The sequence below is a fragment of the Aotus nancymaae genome, unplaced genomic scaffold (genome assembly GCF_030222135.1).
Source record: "Aotus nancymaae isolate 86718 unplaced genomic scaffold, 86718_ANA_hifiasm-v0.15.2.pri h1tg000004l, whole genome shotgun sequence".
NCBI classification, from domain to species: domain Eukaryota; kingdom Metazoa; phylum Chordata; class Mammalia; order Primates; family Aotidae; genus Aotus; species Aotus nancymaae.
In genome coordinates this window covers 1793078-1816813 of record NW_026988415.1, presented here as the reverse complement: position 1 = coordinate 1816813, position 23736 = coordinate 1793078, and the positions used below count along the sequence as shown (strand labels likewise).

General features: G+C 39.6%; 1 protein-coding gene across 6 annotated transcripts in view; it reads left to right on the top strand.

Annotated features, from left to right (window-relative positions):
• Window positions 1–23736, top strand: part of AFF2 (ALF transcription elongation factor 2) — a 485376-nt gene that overhangs the window by 357165 nt on the left and 104475 nt on the right. For all 6 annotated transcript variants that reach the window (XM_064360746.1, XM_012467114.2, XM_012467112.2 and 3 more), the window contains one exon: window positions 20917–21013. In XM_064360746.1, the coding sequence (XP_064216816.1) occupies window positions 20917–21013 (97 nt within the window). The remainder of the gene's footprint in view (window positions 1–20916; window positions 21014–23736) is intronic.

Sequence of the window (23736 nt, the reverse complement as noted above, 5' to 3'; positions counted from 1 at the left end):
TGAAGTGAGAAAGAGGGTAGAAGGGTTAAAATGATCAAGCTTGCTTGCTTGAAAATTTGGGTATATGGTAACACAATAGAGAGATCTTAGTCCATTTGTACTGCTATAACAAAATGCCTAAGACTGGGTACTTTATAAAGAAGATAAATTTATTTTCTTACTGTTCTGAAGGCTAGAAGTCCAAGATCAAGACACCAGCAGGTTCAGTTGTCTGGTGAGCACCTGTTCTCTGCTTCCAGGATAGTGCCTTGTTGCTACTTCCTCAGGAGTGGTGAACACTGTGTCCTCACATGGTAGATAGAACAAAATGGCAAAAAGTTCCCTCCAGCCTTTTATAAGGCACTAATCCCATGTATGAGGGCAGAGCCCTCATGACCTAGTCACCTCCTAAAGGGTCCACCTTTTAATATTGTTGTACTAAGGATTAAATTTCAACATGAATTTCAGAGGAAACACAAACATGCAAACCATAGCAGATGCAAAAATAAAGCAGAGGAATTAAGTTCTGGCACATGCTACAACATGGATGAAACTCAAAAAAAACACTGTGCTAGGTGAAATATATGATAAAAGCCACATATTATATGAGTCCATTCATGTGAAATGTCTAGAATAGGCAAATTAATAGAGATGGAAAGCAGATTAGAGCTTGCCTAGGGATGGAGGGTGGAGGGGATAGAGGGATTAGGAGAATGATAGTTAAAAGTTACAGGGTTTCTTTCTGGAGTGGTGAAAATATTCTTCAAGTAGATCAAGGTGATGGCTGCACAACACTGTGAAGATACTAAAATGCACAGAATAGCCCATTTTAAAATGATAAATTGTACATGTATTTTATTCACACAATAAGTAGATAGATTAAAAATAAAACAAAATAAATGAATGAATGCATATATACATACTTAAACCAGTAGGCGGGACATGCAAGAGATGATGAGCTCAGTTTTAGCTTTCTTAGGCTTGAGGCATTTGTGAAACAAGGTGGCGAAACTGGATTTAGGCGCCTGGAGCTCAAAAGAGTGTTGTAGTTGTTAGGGCTATGAATACCCCCATTTTGGGGAGCTGGGAAGGTAAGAACTGGGGCAAAGTCCTGGAGTAGTTTCCTGGGGCTGCCATAGCAAAGTACCCGATGTTGGAAGGCTTAAAACAACAGGAATATCCTGTCTTCCTAACTTCCAGATGTTAGAAGTCCAACAACAAGGAGTTGGTTCCTTCTTGGGGTTGTAAGAGAAGATCTGTTCCAAGCCTCCCTCCTTAGCTTGTAGATATTTGTCTTCTCTCTCCCTGAGTCTTTTCATATTGTCTTCCTTCTATGTGTGACTGTGTCCAAACTTCTCCTTTTTATAAGGACACCAGTCATATCAGATTAGGGATCAACCTAACGACCTCAAGACCTTATCTCCAAATAAGACCACATTCTGAAGTACTAGGGGTTAGAGCTTCAACATATGACTTTTAGGTAGGAACACAATTCACCCCTAACAAGTGCATTTCCTGAATTTCCCTTTTCTGAATGGCAGCAATCTTAACAATCCTCCAATTACAGTAGTGGTCAGCTGCACAGTTCTGTCCCATCCTAGGCAGTGGGAATTTGGGAGTGCTTTCCCCAGGAACCACTCTGGAGCTTCCTTCCATTCTTCTGCACTCTCCCAGAATAACATGGACTTAGGGAGCTGACTCAAGAGTCATCTGCATGCAGTCATTTTCAAATAACATTGTTACTGCAATTACCAAGTTGAGAAAAGCTTACTCAACCACTACTTGGGCAATTGATAAGGTAATGAAAAAAAAACAAACAGATTTACTTTTTTATGTGAAGACAAAATGTTTGTAGGAAGCAGCTCCCACATTCTTTGTAAGTAGCTCTGCACTGTGGATTTTTTCAACATCTTTCACCAAGCCTGGCTTCTGACCATTTTGTTTTCCTTTTCTTTTAAAATTGTACTTTAAGTTCTGGGGTACATGTGCAGCTCTTGCAGGATTGCTGCATAGGTACACACATGCCATGGTGGTTTGCTGTCTCCATTCCCCCATCACCTACATCAGCCATTTCTCCCAGTGTTATCCCTCCCCAACCTCCCCACCCCACAACACACCCCAAACTGTGATGTTCCCCTCCCTGTGCCCATGTGTTCTTATTGTTCAACACCCACCTATGAATGAGAACATGTGGTGTTTGGTTTTCTGTTCTTCTGTCACTTTGCTGAGAATGATGGTTTCCAGATTCATCCATATTCCTACAAAGGACAGGAACTCATCTTTTTTTTTTTTATGGCTGTGTAGTATTCCATGGTGTATATGTGACACATTTTCTTTGTCCAGTCTATCATTGATGGCCATTTGGGTTGGTTCCAGGTCTTTGCTATTGCAAACAGTGCCACAATGAACATACGTGTGCATGTATCTTTATAATAGAACGATTTATAATCTTCTGGGCATATACCCAGTGATGGGATTGCTGGGTCAAGTGGAATTTCTATTTCTAGATCCTTGAGGAATTGCCATACTGTCTTCCACAATGTTTGAACTAATTTACGCTCCCACCAACAGCATAAAAGTGTTCATATTTCTCCACATCCTCTCCAGCATCTGCTGTCTCCAGATTTTTTAATGATTGCCATTCTATCTGGTGTGAGATAGTATCTCAATGTAGTTTTGATTTGCATTTCTCTAATGACCAGTGATGATGAGCATTTTTTGATACGTTTGTTGGCCTCATAAATGTCCTCTTCTGAAAAGTGTCTCTTCATATGTTTTGCCCACTTTTGAATGGGTTCGTTTGTTTGTTCTTTGTAAGTCTACTTTAGTTCTTTGTAGATTTTGGATATTAGCCGTTTGTCAGATGGGTAAATTGCAAAAGTTTTTCCCATTCTATTGGTTGCTGGTTCACTCTGATGATTGTTTCTTTTGCTGTGCAGAAACTCTTCAGTTTATAATTAGATCCCATTTGTCTATTTTGGCTTTTGTTGCCAGTACTTTTGGTGTTTTAGTCATGAAGTCCTTGCCTATGCCTATGTCCTGAATGGTTTTGCCTAGGTTTTCTTCTAGGGTTTGTATGGTGTTAGGTCTTATGTTTAAATCTTTAATCCATCTGAGTTAATTTTAGCATAAGGTGTCAGGAATGGGTCCAGTTTCTACTTTCTGCACATGGCTAGCCAGTTCTCCCAACACCATTTATTAAACAGGGAATCATTCCCCCACTGCTTGTTTTTGTCAGGTTTGTCAAAGATCAGATGATTGTAGATGTGTCGCCTTACTTCAGAGGTCTCTGTTCTGTTCCATTGGTCTATATCTCTGTTTGGTACCAGTACCATGCTGTTTTGATTACTGTAGCCTTGTAGTATAGTTTGAAGTCAGGTAGCATGATGCCTCCAGCTTTGTTCTTTTTGCTTAGGATCGTCTTGGCCATGCCAGCTCTCTTTTGGTTCCATATGAAGTTTAAAGTGGTTTTCCAGTTCTGTGAAGAAGGTCAATGGTAGCTTGATGAGGATAGCATTGAATCTATAAATTACTCTGGGCAGTATGGCCATTTTCACGACGTTGATTCTTCCTAACCAGAAGCATGGAATGTTTTTCCATCTGTTTGTGTCCTCTCTTATTTCCTTGAGCAATAGTTTATAGTTCTCCTCGAAGAGGTTCTTCATATCCTTTGTTAGTTGTATTCCTAGGTATTTTATTCTCTTTGTAGGAACTGTGAATGGAAGTTCACTCATAATTTGGCTCTATGTTTGTCTGTTATTGATGCATAGCAATGCTTGTGATTTCTGCACATTGATTTTGTATCCTGAGACTTTGTTGAAGTTACTTATCAGCTTAAGGAGGTTTGGGCAGAGATGATGGGGTCTTCTAAATGTACAATCATGTCGTCTGCAAATAGAGACAATTTGACTTCCTTTTTTCCTAACTGAATACCCTTTATTTCTTTATCTTGCCTGATTTCTCTGGCTAGAACTTCCAATACTATATTGAATAGGAGTGGTGAGAGAGGGCATCCTTGTCTAGTGCCAGATTTCAAAGGGAATGCCTCCAGTTTTTGCCCATTCAGTATGATATTGGCTGTGGGTTTGTCATAAATAACTTTTATTATTTTGAGATACGTTCCATTGATACCTAGTTTATTAAGAGTTTTTAGCATAAAGTGCTGTTGAATTTTGTCGAAGGCCTTCTCTGCATCTATTGAGATGATCATGTGGTTTTTGTCTTTGGTTCTGTTTATGTGATGGATTACGTTTATAGATTTGTGTATGTTGAACCAACCTTGCATCACTGGGATGAAGCCTACTTGATCCTGATGGATAAGCTTTTTGATGTGCTATTGAGTTCGGTTTGCCAGTATTTTATTGAAGATTTTTGTGTCAATGTTCATCATGGATATAGGCCTAAAGTTTTCTTTTTCAGTTGTGTCTCCACCAGGTTTTGGTATCAGGGTGATGTTGGTCTCATAAAATGAGTTAGACAGGATTCCCTCTTTTTGTGTTGTTTGGAATGGTGTTAGAAGGAATGGTACCAGCTCCTCTTTGTACATCTGGTAGAATTCAGCTGTAAACCGACCTGGACATGGACTTTTTTTGATTGGTAGGCTATTAATTGCTGCCTCAACTTCAGACCTTGTTATTGGTCTATTCAGGGATTCAGCTTCTTCCTGGTTTAGTCTTGGGAGGGTGTAAGTGTCCAGGAATTAATCCATTACTTTGGTAGTTCATTCCCTGGCTTTGTGGTGGGACATTATGCCAAGAGAACTCGCTGGAGACCAAGAGATAGATCAGGCTGCTGTCCCACATTTTCTTTCCACTAAATCACAGTTTTCTTCCAAGGGAAGGTGGCTATTGTGAAGCTGTCAAACCAAGGCACATTAAATGGGCTGAAGTGAAGGCTCCTATTAACAATAGCAGCTATCTCTGTCAGATTCAAGCTCTGCAGACAGTTACAAGGCAATTTGGCCCTGATAGGTGGGCTACTAAAAATAACCAAAAGCAAGAAGAATGAGAGCGGAACATCTCTTTTACTTCCTGGTCTGAAAACCAAGGGGGCAACTGAATATTCCACACTTGGACCTAGCCTTCATAATCTCACAGGGACAAGGCATTCCCCCCCGTCTGGGTGTTTTCCTTTAGCCAGGGCTGGAATGGAAGGTGGCAGTCGGGGAGAAGTTCAAGGTGACCAAAGAGTTCTGAATCTGATAATGGTTGGAAACAGTGTCACTGGTAAGGGGAGCGTGTATCGTGGGGGTGGGGTGATGATGCCCTCTGCATGAAAAAGAGAAGTGTGGACAGTTTTACAGTGTCATATCTAAGACTGAGAAAGTTAGACTATCGACAACTAGAAGAGGATTAAAGGGAAATTATCTCTCAGCTTAAGGGAGCCCCAACCTAAATTGGATTTTTGAGTTAACTTTTGCCTTACTGTAGGAGTTGCACACCAGTACAGGGCCCTGATAGGAACCTGGCTACCTAATCTCACATGTTAAGATTTGGAAAATCAATTAGCCAGCGAAGGACCAGACCTTGCATGGACTTAACAGAGGAGAAACTGCTGCAACCCAGGCAGTCTGCACCTCTGACCAGCAAGAATGGACACCTTTTTCTCTCATTGAAATAGATTCAGAGTCCCATTTTACCTGTGCTTAATGAATTCATACATAACATGATCCTTACACCAGCTTCTTCTGTAATCACTAAAATGTGAGCCTCCTTCCATCAGCCCTGATATCGTATTAGAGCAACTCATCCAAACTGGCAGACCACATTAACCACATGCCTCCCTGTAGGTTTTATTAGGGTGGGGGCAAGTGATTTGTACTGTTGAGAGGGACATTGCAAAGAGAGATTCCTTCTTTACTAACCTCAGGTTTGGAAATTCCGGAGTCAGAGAAGAGAAGAGTCTTTGCCCACAGAATCTTGGCTTGGTCCCCACCCATTCCAGTCAGCTGTCTCTTTAATGTAATGCTTTGTCTCTTTTGGAACAGACAAAGCCCTTTTCCCTTGGTGAGGCTTCTGCTCGTCGTATCAATTGCAGTTTTAATGTAAGAAAAAATACAGTGAGAAAGAGATTAGGCAGGGAAAAAATAGCTCTTTTTCTCTGTGTTTTTGTCCGCAGATATGTCTAGGAATGCATTGGAGACCTTCTGCCAGGCTTCGTTATAAAGGACAGTAAGCAGAATGGTTAGGGACATGAGCTTTGGCATCATGTGGATTGCCATACCACCTCCCCCTTCTTCTTTTGGCCAGCTGTGAGACTTTAAAAAAACTAAAAGCTGTATTTAGATGCATGTAACATAAAATTTACCATTGTAATGTATACAACTCAGTGTTTTCTAGTATATTCAGAGTTATGAAATCATCACCACTATCTAATTCTAGAAAATTTTCATCACCCCAAAAGAATCTCCATAACATTAGCAGTCACTCTGCTTGCCTCATCCCCCCAAGCAGTGGCAACAAGTCTGTTTCTGTCTCTACAGATTTGTCTGTTTTAGACATTTCATATGAATGGAATCATGTGATATGTGGCCCTTGGTGACTGGTTTATTGCACTTAGCACATTATTTTCAAGGTTTATTCATGGTGTACCATGTGTCAGACTTTCTTCCTTTTTATAACTGAATAATCCTTCATTTCATGCATCTATCACATCGTGTTTATCCATTCCATCAGTTCATTGACATCTGTGCTTTCTACTTTATGTCTATTCCCTGATGGCTAAGGATATTGAGCATCTTTTCATCTGCCTATTGGTCATTTGTCTTTCTGTATCTGTCAGTCTGGTCTGCTGTAACAAGAATACCATAAGCTGGGTGGCTTAAACAAGAAACATTTGTTTCTCACATAAGTAGCTTTTGGGAAGTCCATGATCAGGGTGCCAGTATGGTTGGGTTCTGCTAAAGATCCTCATCCTGATATACTCACATGGTAGAAAGAGAATGAAAGGAAGCAAACTCTCTTAGGTCCCTTCTTAGAAGGGCACTAATCCCATCATGAATATTCAACCATTATGACCCAGTTACCTCCTAAAGACTCTACCTCCTAATACCATCACATTGGGGATTAGAGTTTCAACTCTATATGACTTTGAAGGAGGAAGACACACAAGCATTCAGTCCATAGTGGTATCCTCTGTGGAAAAATGTCTATTCAGATCCTTTGCTCACTCTTTAATTGGGTTACTCATCATTTTATTGTTGAGTTTCCAGAATTCCTTATAAATTCTGGATACTGGATCCTTATCAGATATATGACCCACAAATATTTTCTCTCATTCTGTGTGTTGTCTTAACTTTTCTAAGCCTGAATTTTCTCACTTGAACAGATAAAATATAAGTACAACCTCCCAAATTTCTTGGAAAGAGTCAATGAAGTGATCCATTAGAGCACTTAGAGAAGTGAATGTCTGGCACACATTAAGCTTACCTCAGTAAGTCTTAGTTATTATTAGTATTTGCTGACTTGGATTTATTGTGAGACAGAGGCAAGGCATAAGTCCTCAAGTCATAGTTGTACATCTGACAGGTATGATGTGAAAGGTTCAAAGTGCTTTGATTATACTAACATGTTATTCCTAGAATGATTGGAGCAATTTTATTTGAGAGACTACATTTTTTATCCTAAATAAATTTCCCAGTTCTAGATGTTAAAGGCTAACTCTTGGCCAGTATTGTGCTCTGCTATTCTCCACGTATCTATATTTATAGTTCTTTCTGATTCTTTCTAAGTAACTAGTTACCTAGCTATCAAGAATGTGAGTCTATGAATAACAGGATAGAAATAGGCAAGTTCTGGGCAAGTATTCAGAATTGCCACCCTCTTGCCTGAAGCCAAATCAGGAAAGAATAGATATCCAATTTAATAAAATGTTCATCTACTGTATGTAAAACCTACTCTCGTGTCTCTCTGCTGTTGCTTAAACTGCTTTCTTCAACCAGAGACCTGACGATTTCCCCATAGTGATTCTTTTAAGGCTGCTTCTAAATATATTGATATAAGAACCAGGTTCCTATTTGTCTTAATATCAGTAATAGTGGAAACAGTGACATTTGTCAAGTGCTCACAATGAACTCTTTTCACATATTAATTCAGCTAATCTTTGCAACAACCCTGAAAAGTTGTCATCAATAGCCTCATTTTAGATACCAAAAAAATGGCAACTCAGAGAGGTCAATTAGTTTGCCCAGATTTGTACAGTTAGTAAATGCAAGAGCACAGGCTGGACCTGTAGTCTACCCAGCTCCCAACTCCTTGCTATTTCCTTTACGTATTGTTACGCCTAAGGTTATTGAATTACCTTGCCTTTGATTGTTAGACACCTGTGTTATTTCTGTGTTTCAGAATTAGAAAGCCAGTCTCTTCTAATTCATTAATTTATGGTAATACAGAACAGTTTACTGTAACCCACAAATATTGTGGGCATGTTGTTTGTAGACAGTAGCCCTCCCTTTTCTTGATAATCCTCCTCTCTGGTTCAATTTTTCTTTAGGAGTCAGTAGGAGTGCTAAGATAATGGCCTTACGTGTGTTCAGCAGGGTCACAGGATTAAGAAACACCCATAGTGTATTGGTGAGCCACAGAAAATTCATTTGCCCTAAGTTGAAATTTGGAGAGAGATGGCCAAAATGACTCAACATGATTGGCTTTCCACATCAATGTAATTGTGCCATGTGCTATAATTTATAGTGTAAACAAGTTTCCTGCAAAAGCTAAATAAATCATGCAACTCATTTAACATGCACAGAAGGAGCCGTTAAATTATTTCAGTCCCATTACTCAAAATGTTCAGAAAATTCCTCTGTATTAGAGCCAGTGTAGGATTGGCTCTGCAGCCAAGTGCATCAACATAAATGTTGAATTCTCAGAAGAAAATGCATGCCTCATACTGTTACCTAGGGAAAATATATGCCCAGACATTGTGGAGCCCCTTCTAAAACAATTTCATTTTGTTAAAACAGTAAGATCAAATTTTCAATCAGGTTATAAGGCATCTCTGCATTTATAAAGCTTGCAGACAATTGTGAATATCAATAAAAATGTGTTGTGTTTTTAAAGGATTCATAATTTATGAAACATGGAAATGGAAACTGAGGCTTTTTATGTCATTTTCTTATTCTGTCTTTACCTACATGGAAAGAATGCCTTGTGAAAGCCATATGTGATGCCTTAAAACTGTTTAAATTGGAGTAATTATCAGAACAAATGGTGTCATTGGATGATATTAGTCTGTTTGTGTTCCTTCTGTCTACCCAATCAATCAACATTAATACATATTTTTAAAAACATTTGAAGCATGGTCATCTGTGATTTCATTTTCATTTTAAAGTATATGTTTAAAATTGATCTAACCTTCCATATGTACTAAAACATGCCTTAGATTGATGGTTTCAGTTACATATTCGTTATGTAACTTCACTATCCTTCTCTACTTAGCTGTTAAAGAGTCTGGATAAGGAATGGATATAACATTTTATTAAGTTTATTTTTGGCATCTATTGAGGTGATCATCTGGTTTTCATCATTTTATTTATTGATAATGTGTTATAGTCTATGAATAGACATTTCATTATCAAAATGTTTTGGCACTCCTGGAATATACTAGATTCATATTTTATAATATATAGTTCAGTTACATAAAAAAGTTACATTTTATGTAGATTTGAATTTTCAAGACTTGAAAAAGTTGATATAGTAATATTAAAAAGGTTCTCATTATACTAAAAACATGATCTACTTCTGTTTCTGGCATGCAAAAGCTATTTGTGGCAAAGATACAGTTATTTTCCTTCTTTCAATTTTTACTTTAACTCGAGAACACATTTCTCTAGTTGCCTTGTTTTCAAATAAAATGACATCTGATGTGTCAGGATAATTCAAGCTGAACTATCTTGAGCCAATAATCACAGATGATAAAGATTGGGTGATTCCTATGTGCTATGGGATTGAAGTGAGATATCGCATTTAATAGTTACAGCAATTCTGTAAGACACTCAGAAGTTCAAGGGATTTGATCTGAGGTGATACAGCTAGTGAGAGTCTGAACTTGGGTCTGACTTGTGTGTGACTACTGAGTACGGTAGCCTGCTCTATTGCTACACTGAGCTCTTCACCGTACTCAGTAGTCACACACAAGTCAATTAGCTTTGCAAAGTGGAAAGTTACTGGTCTCTACGGACTCTGAATATTGGCTAGTTCTTATGGATGTGTGCCCTTGGACCTGACATGTTACATGATGAGCTCTGGCTAGCTTAGCTTACATGCATCAACCCTAACAGAGAAACAAGTCCGTTAGCTATTGTTCTGTTTATGGTAATGATACTACCAGCCTTTGTTAGAGTTTAAAGGTAGGCAGCACATTCACAATGAGACATTAGTAAATGAGAGTTATGTTCAGCAGGTCACCAGGATCTGAAACTCACGTCTTGTAAGAAGTAGTTATCAACTGACAAGAATGTCTCGTGGTGTAGGGGGAACAGTTTTACCATGGCATCCTGGAGACCTTCAGGTATCCAAATAGGCCACATAAGCAGAGACTTAAACCACAGCTAATCTGAGCCTTCGTGGAACACCCAGTGATCCTTCCAGAACAAGAGAGAACAAGAATATCATAAGATGTACTTCAAGGCCATCTTCCACTCACCTCCCTATCTCCTTTGGGAGGCTTTTATGAGAGAGTTTCCCATCACCTCCCAGGTTCTGTTGAGTTTTCTGCCCTGCCCTCCACAGAATAGAACTCTAGCCTTTACGACTGCTAAGCTGAAGTCTAAAATTGACGACTCAACCACAGTGTGTCCTATAATTTGGTCCTCAGTCATCTGGTCTCTTTTGTTTTGGTTGGTATCCTCCTTTTTGGTGTGTGGGATAACAGTCGGGGATCAACTAGCACCTTTGGTAATTCTTCTTTTATTTCAAGCCTAGTTTAGTAAGTACTAAACTATCTGTATCTTAAAGTGGGCCTGTATCTTTATCGGTTGAATTAGCCAGGTCTTGGTCTTGACCTTGCCCTGTCTTGTATGTGTGTGTAGCAGGTGGTACTCATATTCATCTGCTGGAATGCTCACAGGACTCCTGGGCTACATGTGCCCATGAAGATCTATCCAGCTCTACAGAGCTAAAATACTGTCAATATGGGTTAGAAAGCAATCTACTTCTTACCCTAACCTGGAGTGTGGAGAGTGATTTTGATGCAGCCTAAAGAACTGAGCATACAAATCAGGTGGGATTTTTATAAATAACTGAGCAACAATGGTGTCAAAATTTTAGTTGGGCCTACATTGTCAGGCTTGAATATTTTGCTTAAACAATCTGAAATAAAATGTGAATTCTTTATGCACCAGCATAAGGGAAATCCTATCTGCTGTGTAAATTCGGGTAAATAGACCTTCTTGACAGCCTTTCTCTGGAAATGGGTTTGAGAAATGGTTTAAAGCATTCCAAGCTAAAGTGTTCTGTTATCAGCAGCTGAGAATTTGCCATGCATCACATAGGACTAAGAATTGGTCCTTGTCCCCATTGAGTTTAATGTAAGACACAATGGATGTCAGCAGGTATGAGTTGTAGTGCACTTAACAGTGACTTAATATTTCAGTTGTTTTGGAGAGTTTCCTTAGATAGATATTAATGGACCAACTCCATAAAGGAGTTACTTCCTTAATCCTTTGACAATCAAGAGCTGATGTGAAGAGATGGGTAATGAAGTACTCTTTGTGATTGTACTTTGGAGGTAACCACAGGAGTTTCTTCTATCTAATCTGCTGTAGTTGCTCTAAGAAGCTAAAGGGAGACTGAGAGGGACAACTCTAAAAGAAAGCCTTCTTGACTAGAATTCTGCCTTTCCTCATCACTTGAGAATGGAAGCTAACCAGTGACTGGGTCTGTCTTTAAAGAGAAATGCTGAGTACTAGAGACACTCTTCTGCCTGATAGAAAGAGGTCTAGCATAGATCCTCACTCAGCATCTGAGCCTTATCAAAATTAAGAGACATTCGACAGAGAGGCAGCCTAGTGTGAGGGACGGCTTTGACGTCTGGTGGAATTCCTGATTTAAATTCAGTGTTCTCAGACGACCTTGAATGTTAGGATCATCAGTGTCCAAATTCAGTTGACTCTAATTCCGAAATGTCTCTAGAATCTGGTCTCCAACTATCTTCACTGTCTGTGCCCTGACCCAGGCCACCAACCTGTGTTACCTGGAGTACTACGATGATGGGCTAACTGGTTTCCTTGCTGCCTCCTTCTTTCAGTCGATCTATATTCTTTACTTCCTGCAATCTCACCCACAAATAGCAGGCATAGTAAATGGTCTTGAATGAATTGCTATTGCTCCACTTGGATGACTTTCCGTGTCACCTAGTATGACTCAAAGGAAAGTCTTTCAAGAGGACTTGCACTGCCCTACCAAAGAGCAGAACATCAGCTATCAGGGTCCATGCTTGACATTTTTTTAAAGATAAAAGATTCTGTGTTCTCCTTTGGAATTATCCCAGCATGTGTTTTCAGGCCCAGGTTGGTCTACTGAGTTATGGTCTTCTCTGGGGAAATTCACTCTTAGATGTTTTAACACACATACTTCTAAAATATGATACAAGAGTGTTTTGTTGTGTGTAACATTTTCTTGAAAAACATCTGAATTCTATTAGGCACTCTGTCATTTGCATGATACCTTGAGTTCCCACACTGGGAGGAAATTATATAACTCAGAGAAATATACCAAGAAAATGAAAATGAAATCCAAAAAAGTGACGGTGGAGCAGAAAATTGATATTGTGCTGAATTTATGTGATCAATTCTAAGGAATTCCAAGGTTGAAGAGGTGACAATTTGATTCAAGTCAATAGTTACATACACCAGCGTTCACACTATTAGCTTTGGCTTTTGTATGCAATATAGATGTGAATTCATATGTACCACATATGTGTCCAGACAAAAGGATAGTTGCTCTACTTTTCTCCTACTGTTGTTTATGAACTCAGCACTCTAACCTGTCAGACTATGTGGTACTTTCTGAATCTCTGAGATACATATTATTTTTATTCCCATTGCATAGAAGAGGAAACTGAGGTTTGGAGAGAGTAAGTAAATTAAGCTCAGGTTCTGTTATTAAATCATATGCAATATCCATGAAGCCTCAACCATCTCCATGAAATGAGGAATTTTTTTTGTTTTTTTTTTGAGACAGAGTCTCACTCCGTCACCAGGCGCCAGGTTGGAGTGCAGTGGCGTGACCTTAGCTCACTGCAACCTGTGCCTCCTGGATTCAAGCAATTCTCCTGCTTCAGCCTCCCTAGTAGCTGGGACTATAGGTGCACGCCACCACACCCAGCTAATTTTTTTATATTTTTAGTAAAGACGGGGTTTCACCATGTTGGCCAGGATGGTCTCAATCTCTTGACCTCGTGATCCGCCCGCCTCCGCCTCCCAAAGTGCTGGGATTACAGGCGTCAGCCACCACACCTGGCCCGAAATGAGGAATCTTAACTAGATAAGTTGTTTTTATGCATTGTTCCTGCAAATCCCTGGGAGTTAACAAAACAAACTACTTTAATCTTATTTGAGGTGTCTTGTAAGGTTTCATTTGGCCACCCAAGAAAAGATTTGTTGAGTTTGAGAGTTTGAAAATTGTTGACTTAAAGCAAGGGTCAGCAAACTTTATTTTGATAAAGACCTAGGTAGTAAGTATTTCAAGCCTTCGTTTGGTAGCAGCTACTCCACCTGGCCATCGCAGCTCTAAAGCAGCCATGGATGCGATATAATGAATAGGAGTGGCTGTAGTCCAACAACACTTTATTTATGAATAATGAAATCTAAGTTCCATATAAATTTTTATGTGTCATGAAATATTATTCTTCTTTTGATTTTTTACACACTTAAAAATGAAAAGAAAAGCTGTTCTAAAATCATAAGCAGTACAGAAACAGAGGAAGGCTGCTTTGGGCTGAGGCCTTTAGTTGGCCAATCCCTGGACTAGATGGTCCCTAAGGGAACTCATAGTTCTCACACTAAGGAGCCCAACAAGAATTTTGTAGGATTCTCAGTGAGGTGGTGGCCAATGAATCAGAAACTTTTCTTTTTATTATTATACTTTAACTTCTGGGGTACATGTGCAGAACGTGCAGGTTTGTTACATAGGTATACACGTGCCATGGTGGTTTGCTGCATCCATCCCCCTGTCACCTACATTAGGTATTTCTCCTAACGTTAGCCCTCCCCAATCCCCCCACATCCTGTGCTATCCCTCCCCTAGCCCCCCACCCCCTGACAGGCCCCAGTGTGTAATATTTCCCTCCCTGTGTCCATGTGTTCTCATTGTTCAACACCCACTTACAAGTGAGAACATGCACTGTTTGGTTTTCTGTCCCTGTGTTAGTTTGCTAAGGATGATGGTTTCCAGTTTCATCTGTGTCCCTGCAAAGGACATGAAATCATTCTTTTTTATGGCTGCATAGTATTCCATGGTGTATATGTGCCCCATTTTCTTCATCCAGTCTATCATTGATGGGCATTTGGGTTGGTTCCAATTCTTCACTATTGTAAACAGTGTCACAATAAACATACATGTGCATGTGTCTTTATAACTCAATGTTTTATAATCCTTTGGATATATACCTAGCAATGGGATTGCTGGGTCAAATGGTATTTCTAGTTGTAGATCCTTGAGGAATCGCCACACTTTCTTCCACAATGGTTGAACTAATTTACACTCCCACCAACAGTGTAAAAGCATTCCTATTTCTCCACATCCTCTCTAGCATCTGTTGTCTCCTGATTTTTTAATGATCGCCATTCTAATATACCATGGAATACTATGCATCCATAAAAAGGATGAGTTCATGTCCTTTGCAGGGACATGGATAAAGCTAGAAACCATCATTGTCAGAAAACTAACACAAAAACAGCAAACCAAACACTGCCTGTTCTCACTCATAAGGGGGTGTTGAACAATGAGAACACATGAACACAGGAGGGGAACATCACACACCGGGGCCTGTCAGGTGGTGGAGGGGCTAGAGGAGGGATAGCAGGGGGGTTGGTGAATTGGGGAAGGCTAACATTAGGAAAAATACCTAATGTAGATGACGGGGGGATGGATGCAGCAAACCACCATGGCACGTGTATACCTATGTAACAAACCTGCATGTTCTGCACATGTACCCAGAACTTAAAGTGTAATAATTTTAAAAAAGAAAAAAATAGTTTCTGATTCAATGGCCACCACCTCACCGAGAATCCTACAAAATCAGAAACCATTAAGTTAAAACCTTGGGGAAATGAAATGTAACTCCTCCTAAGCGGGGGTGGGGAAAGCCTGAGGACCTTTACTGCAGGGAAGCGGAATGAATTCTCTGAAAAATATCACCTCCTCTTCCTTATCACCTGCCTTCCTAACAACAAATGATTCAGTGCTGCAGAGACTACAAAGCACTAGATAGGAAAATATATAATTCCCTGAGTAATTCTAAACCAGTCATGTTTTTTTTTCTTTTAGCTTACTTTATAAAGAGGAAGTGCCCTTTAAGGAGTCAAGAGGGCTAAGTTACTATTCTAGAAGAGGGACCACAGTAAGACTCTGCCTGATGAGAAGGTGCAAGCCCTCTCTGGGCTGTGTTATTATCATCAAAGTCAACTGTGTCATTCATTTGGGCCATTAGAAACTTATTCTGATTGCCATGAACTCTGGGATATTTAGAAAGACAGTGATAATTTAAACCAGTAACTAGAAGACCCCAAACTCATTGGGCCAGAAGTTATAGCTCTGTGTTTTAGTTAAGAGCTCAAAACCTCAGTGAATGGCCCCCTCCCTCTCTGCATGACAGAGGTGGCAACACTGGGTCCGTCTTCAACACCATTGCAAGTCTAGTCTCTGAGTGTGGACTATAGGGAACAAGACTCCAGCTGCAAGGTAGAAGGTACAGGAAAGCACATGGTAACTCCTAAATGGCAGATCATTCTCACAATTAAAGGTACTGAACAATAGAAAGGTATTGCTAACTACCTATCAGAGAAAACGTGTGACCATATGTTAGGGATGTTGAGGTTGTCTCCACTAGGAGACACAGTGACATGGTGAAAGAGATAGCACTTACAAGTACTTTCAACTGGAAGAGTACATCTGAGAATCAGTCATCAGCATTGCAGCTAGCACCATACATACCTTGAAGCTGGGATCTAGCCAGCATCAAGTGCTGCTCTCTGCCAAGAGGAACACCATTTTGCAGTTCACGAAAAGACACTGAGTAGGCTTGCAAGCCCTGAGCACAACTCAGTGGTCCCAACAGTTGTTTCTGAGCAAGGATTCTGGATCAACTAGCAGCCTATTATGCTCAGTCTTATACACAAGCTTCAGAGCCAGATGTGTGTAGGAACAGCCTCCTGAGAGTGACAGGCCCAAAGACATGGTGCTCAAGGTGAGCACAACTTCTAGTAGGGGTCACCCTTGAATAATTTCTCTGGATCCGCAGGTAGCTTCCCAGGCATAAGGATTAGAACATCAGGGTCACCCCTTTATTCCTGAACTCTGACTTGATACTGTCTGGATGTTTCCTCTTGCAACTGGCTTTCAAAATTTCTGGGATATTTTAAGCACTCCAAGAGAATCTAAGGAAACCCAAGACAGAGCTGATGGGTTTAGGCCATTTCTAGAAGAGTAAACCAAAGCCCCGAAACTTTCCAAACTCCTTAATAGTCTTTGAACCTCTCCTTATTTGATCAAGGGTTTCCAATGATATTTATGCCAGCCTCTGGGCTACCACCTCACCTTGTAAAAATTATTCTTTCCACCTCTAAAAATTTCTCTGCCAATAATAATAACAATAGCAATAGTAACTAAGATGAAAGTGATAGCTGGTAGCTATATTGGCTCCTTGGCAATTTATATAAACTATATTTTTTAATTCTAAAAATTGTACAGAGTAGGTATTATTATTGCCCATTTTAACATATACAAAATTGAGATTTAAAGGGTCTTATTTACTAGATCAAAAAAACAAATCCATTAGGATTCCTGTGTTTGAACTCAGGTCTGTTTGGCTCTCTAGACCTTGCACTTACGTCCATGCTGACTCAACCAAGGGCTTCTTCCTACAGCCTTCTATAATAAGGTTTCAAGCCCTCTAGTTTTTCCTCTTCAAAAAGTATTCCACTATATAAATTGGCAAAGTTTTTGGAGAGTGAGCTTATGATTTTATGGTTATGATTCACATGGGGCCTGTCGTGTCATTATTCACTAGAATGTTTCAATGCAAACAACCCTTGGAGGCCACTAGGTTCAGCTTGAAGCTCAGAAAACCAAGGACAACGATCCTCTTTTGGTCCATTCTACCTCATCCAAATTTCACTATCTGAGCTTTTATAGGATCATCTCCTCAGGTCAGGAACTTGGTTTTTTGGTCACAGCTTTATAGATTATTCTATGTCTTAATGCTACAAATAATAGGTTATAGTAATGAAAAACAGCATTTTTGCACCAAGATGAACATTGTGGATGACTAGACCCTGAACAAACAACCAGCTTCACTAAGGAGGTCTAATTGTTTCTGTTTTCACCTAATTGAAAAGTTGAAGAACAATGTCTGTTTTTTTAAGATCACAGACACAGGCATACATTTATATGAGCATTTTTTTTCACATTTTTGTGATAGCCAATGTGTGATGAATTTGTCTATGGAATTATAACCTCATGAAAAGAGATTACCATTTTTCTGCTGAGACGACCTTAACTGCAACGGGTGTGAATGGTGCTGCTATAATAATTAAATCTAAAACCTTTCATAATCCTACGCTTTCCCTAGAGTAATGTTCAGCATTAGCCAAGGATGAAAATGCAAACAAGTACATGTATATTCAATAATAAAGCTTAATAGGTCAGGGAAGAAGTGGAATGGAATGAATGCCTAGTGTCTCCAGAGATAAGTAATAGTAATTTGCCTTCCTAGTTACTTCTTTGACTTGTGTTTACTGGAACTTAAATATATGCATCAGATTTTCCATTATTAACAACCAAATCCATACCAAGCTTGTTGCATGGTGGGGGCGGGGGGAGGTAGTTTAATGTCAATCGCTGTGTAGATTGGCTGCCTATTTCCAGAACTGTACATTTGAGGACATTTCATCTCCATGTTAAAATCACATAATGTTGATTGGAGAGTAAAATAACTGCTGGGTTCAGACCTCTGTGCTCTGACTCTGGATATGCTAGTTCTACCTGAAGGAGAGAAACCTGAAGACCGTAAGCCCATTTCTACATCTGGCCTTGAGATACCCTTAGACATTTCCCAAGTCATCATGGATTACCTTCAGGTTGTTCAGAAAATTAAAAGGAGAGGGGCAAAGGCACACAGAGACTTCTGTTTCTGATTACTTGTTAATAGTACTAATGAAGTCCATTATTTCCAACTGAGATATCTTTCCGGACATAATGGTGCCCCGCATTATTAGTTCTGTGCTTTCATAAAGCACTTTCACATGCATTACCTCCTTTTATGCTCACCACCACCCTCCTGTGACAGAACCAAAGTATTATCCCATTGAACAGATGAGGAACACAGATATACCTCAGAGCTGGTGAATTACCCCAGATATTGGGGTTTACAATTAGCCAGCAGTTGAATCCAAGTATCTTGACTCCATGTTAATATGTTTCATGAGATTTTTGTTGTTGCCATCAATTTTATTGAATATACCATCTTTTATAAGTTGTACCATCTAGGAAAACCTTGTATACTCCCAATTCTGGCTGGAGATGATCTAGGTTCTATGTTTCCTCCATGATTTCTGGCTGTGTGTGTGTGAGCAAACACCTTACCCTTTCTAAACCTCAGAGTCCCCATCTGAAAAATGCAGCTGTAACACCATCTCCTTCATAGATTTATTGTGAGGACCAAATTCCATGCTGCTGGTCAAATACTTAGCACTTTCTCTGTCTCAGAGCATTGACCATCTAAATGCAGGAATCATTTCCCATTTCTTTTGTTGATTACTTGAATATAAATTAACACATAGACATTCCCTAGATGTATTGAGATGCACACACACACACACACACACACGGAAAGTAAAGCCATTTATAACAAGCATAGGTAGTTTTTAAATATTTGAGTTCTATAGCTTATGAAAATGATACAGTCTTCATTTCCCACAATGTGTTGTAAAGAATTATTTGTTCAGAGTCATAAGCCTGCAACTGCAAAAGAAATACCAAGATATATTTTTCTCCTTCTGTAAGATCTTCAACACATCCTTTAGTCTCTTGAAGGACAGTCGTAAATTCTGCAAATTTAGTTTATCCGAAAGCAACTCTAATAGTTGTCCTTCCCACCAATCATCCTTTATGTCAGTCTCTGGTTTGCAGACCTCAGTGTACACATTCTAGTGTTCTGTGGCTGAGCATGAAAGCGGGGGAGCTGTGCTTTCTTTGGAGAGTTATTGGATACCCACTCTGCCCTGAATCTCTTTTCAATATTTGAACATAACCTCTGAAGTAACTTTTCCCCTATTTATCAAATTAGAAGCTTCCTCTTTCCTTCTGGCTTCTCTTCTGGAACAACACCCAGGTGGGATTACAGAGGTGGAAATTTTGGGAGTGGCTCTAGCACTAACTATTAATAGCTGTGTGACCTTGAGCAAGGCAATTCACCTCTCTGAGTTTTTCCTTCCTTGTCTGCAAAATGAGACCAGTAGACTCGATAAGTCTGTCATTTCTGGGAAGGTGATGTGAAGCACAGTAAGGTGAAAATGCAGCACCCTCCGCCCACATGGGATTTAGGGACTTGTGGGGAGACATTCAGTGGAAGGCTGTGCTGTGATCCAGCTGGAGCTGAGGGTTGGTCAGAGGAAAAAAATATTCTTCCTGAGATAGGGGTTCTTTCTAGAAAGCTTTTGTAGAGGAGGTGGGATCACTGGGCCACGAAGGATAAATAGGATTTCCAGAGTTGAGAAAGAGAATTCTAGCCCTGGAGCTGAGACTGATGTAGAGCCTAGATGCAAGAAAGAGCAATATATGCATAGGAAATGGTAATTGGTCCAGAGAGCCTGAGAGTGTCCCCTCTTGAAGCCTAAGGATTAGGCATAAAGTTGTATTTAATAAATAAAAATATGAACACCAATATGTCTTTGAAGACAGTGTAGCTGGAATTTTAAGATCATAAGCTACTCTTCCTGCTGTAGCTCACACTTGGAGATAGAGGGGATGCCACTGGAATTAATATCCCCATAGAAACAAATGACTCTGTGGCTCCATAAACAATTTTGAAAGTGCTGGTTCGTCACCAAAATCCAGACCACTCATTTTTCAGGTGCCTTGCCTTGGGAGAGAAAGATTTCTTATCCACATCATGGGCTTACATCTCTCAGATCAAATTTTACAGGAAGAGATCGGTCATATATCAGAAGGTTAATGACTAGTCATTTCTCTCCCAGCTCTTTTGTGGCCACCTAGCTACCCAGCAGCAGAGGGCACTGAAAGGCAGTGCAGGTTCACTGTGCCTTTTACCTCTGTCATCCAGAGAGACCCAGCAGGCTTTGGCAATAGTCTCTAGAGCTAGGGACTGTTATCACACCCCTCTTCTTTCATGGGAGACTCCAAGCACCTTGTCCTGTAGAGATCCAGTGCGACATCCCACCTACACAGTGGTTGATCAGTACATTTATTGCACTTTTAGTAGTAAAAATGTATAGAATCCAGTCATCTCTGGAGATGCTGAAATAGTATTTTCCCCTTGATTTAGGGGAAGGTAGAGAGGGAAGATGTGTGCAGAGTATGACGTAAATATAAGAGCTCAAATATCTAATTGGTTGAAACAATCTTGTTTCCCTCTACACCTTTGAAGGATTTGCAGCTGTCAGAGTGTAGCTTCAGTATTTTATTCTCATTGCAAGATGTATCTGAGGATGATTTAGAAAATATGCTTTGTAACTCAAACATGACTCTGATCTCTTTGTAGGATGCTTGAGGATGACCTGAAGCTGAGCAGTGATGAAGATGACCTTGAGCCTGTGAAGACCTTGACTACTCAGTGCACTGCCACTGAGCTCTACCAGGTAAGAAGAGCTTATGACTTTGTTTTGGGACTAAGCGGGGAGCAGGAGGAACTGGAACAGCTTTGACATACTTTGACATGCACAAACTTTCCCATGCTTTATCTCTGGGCTTTGGAGAGAGGGAAAGAAGGAAAGATGAGCATAGTGTTCTGGAACAAGTCAAATCAGCTCAAACTTACATTAAAGCTGTAGTAAGGAGATACAGAGCTCTTTAAAACTGCTTTCAGCCCCCTCCCATCTCTCTCTGGTCATTAGTAAGCAACAGAGATTTTCTTGCCCTCTCTTGGACTACTTAATGTCTTGGGTGACATGTAACTTTTGTTTGGTGACTCCGGCGTGAGGTTTCTAGCCCATACCCATTAACATACATATAAATGTGATGCTTCACTCACCTTTCCCAGATGCACCATTTCAGAATGCAACTGAGAATCAATGCACAACATCTTGCCACTTAAACGAACCCTCAGGCAAAAGACATTCGGCAAAAACTTGCTGCCACCCTTGTCTCCTTCTATTCCACATTTTAAGCATTTACAACACTTTACCACCAAATGAGATGGCAGAAATGTGTGTTTTCAGCATTTCATTGAGACTGGACTTTATGATTTGAGAAGGCCAAGTATCATTTATGACTCATGAGAATGGCAACCTAGTGTGTGATGTCAATGATGCTTGCGCATTTTATCTTTGAGAGAGAACTGTCTCGAATGTGGGGTCCTTTTGGGTGTGCTTATCACCTCAAATGAGGAATGCAGAAGGATTGCCTTTCTTTGAATCCCGTATCTGACCAAGGTCTTCCTACAGTGAAGTCTGCTACATCATAAAACTGAGACTGTTTAAAGGAATGCTTATGAACTGGTATTTCAAGAGAGTTAACAAACATGGAATTCCATGTTCATTAAACAGTTCATGAGGAAGAGCCTGCAAAGAAAAGATTAGGAAAAATTATCAAGGCTCACCTACTCTATTCTCACCCACAGTTGTTTATCACTTTAGAACTCCTACCATTCTGGTATACTTTAAAAATCAAATGCATCTTCAAAGTTATGTGGCCAAAACTTTCATCTACTTTTTCTCCATTTTCTTGTGCTTGAATTTTAATAATATGTAAAAAAAAAATTGCATCTTTGCAAGTTTAGTGCTTTATCAAGATCAACCACAGGGTAAGTGCAGACTACACAGTGCTGGCCTAAGCCAATTTCACAACTGTTTCCCAGGGGCTTGCTGTACATTTACTGAATGCAGGCTGTCTCTCTCTTACTTGAGTTGGGCTTCATAGCAAATGTGAAATGCGCACTTAATTTCCAAAAACGACATTTCTGCTTCCCACATTTAATACGCCAATGACAGGAGCATTATATTTATAAGTAAAAGAAAAAGAAAAACAAAAACATTCTAGGATCATTGATTTTCACCGATAGAGATTTACTTTTTAATGGAAATATTTAAAGTAGAAATCAGTAGTAATTGAAAGTAGAGTTTGCACATTGACTTCCTCTTTGTGTAATTAAATGAATGTAATCTGCTTTTTAGTTTATAAAGTTATTTTCTATACTTATCTTAAAATTGTCAAAGGGTCTCTTGGCCTGAATCATCTGGGTTTTAGGGTGTATTCATTGACTTTTTGTAAGTGTCAAGACTCTCAGATGATCAGGATTGGTGGGTTGGAACTTTTTTATGACATGCTACCCCTAGTCATGGTGTCTTCCTCAAAAAGGCTTAGGTTCTCAGTAAAAGTTGATGAGGAGATTGAACTGGGGGCTCTAAGTTGAGGCAATGTGACAACTTATTCCCTCTAGTTGAGGCCTAGGAGCCAGATGTAGGCACAAGGTTATAAACATTTACAAATGCACCCTCCTTGTAGAGTTTGAAGACTAGTTACAAGGCCTGGAAGGGTATAGACAAAAAGAGAATGCTTGTGCAGTAGTGGCTGCAGTAATAATAGCAGTGTTTGCAGAGCTCTGCCTTTAGGATGCATAATGTCCTTTTGCAAAAATAAATGGGTTGAAATAATTTTCTTTTTTATTGTAGCAAAATTCACATAACATAAAAGTCACCATTTTAAAGTGTACAATTCTGTGACAGTTCATACATTCACAAAGTTGTGCATCCATCGTCAGTTCCAGAATTTTTCATCACTCTAAGTGGAAACTCCATACCCATTAAACAGTTACTCCCCATTTTCCCCTCCCGCTAAACCCTGACAACTGTTAATTGACTTTTTGTCTCTATGAATTTGTCTGTTTTATATCAATGGAATCCTACAATATGCAACTTCTTTTGTCTGGCTTCTTTCACTCACCATCATGTTTTCTTGGTTCTTCCATGTCCTATATCAGTACTTGATTTTGTTTTGTGGCTAAGTAGCATTCCATTGTATGAATAAACCACATTGTCTTTTATTCACTCATCATTTGATGGACATTTTGATTGTTTCCAACTTTTGGCTATTGTGAGTAGTGCTACTATGAAGATTTGTCTACAAGTTTCACATGGTTATGTTTTCTTTCTGATATGTACCTAGAAGTGGAATTGATGAAGCACATGGTAATTCTACAGTTAACTTATAGAGGAATCACCAATATCATTTTCTTTTAGATAATATAGTGCCATGTAGCACTTATGTTTATTGCGGCACTGTTCACAATAGCAAAGACTTGGAACCAACCCAAATGCCCATCACTGATAGACTGGATAAAGAAAATGTGGCACATATACACCAT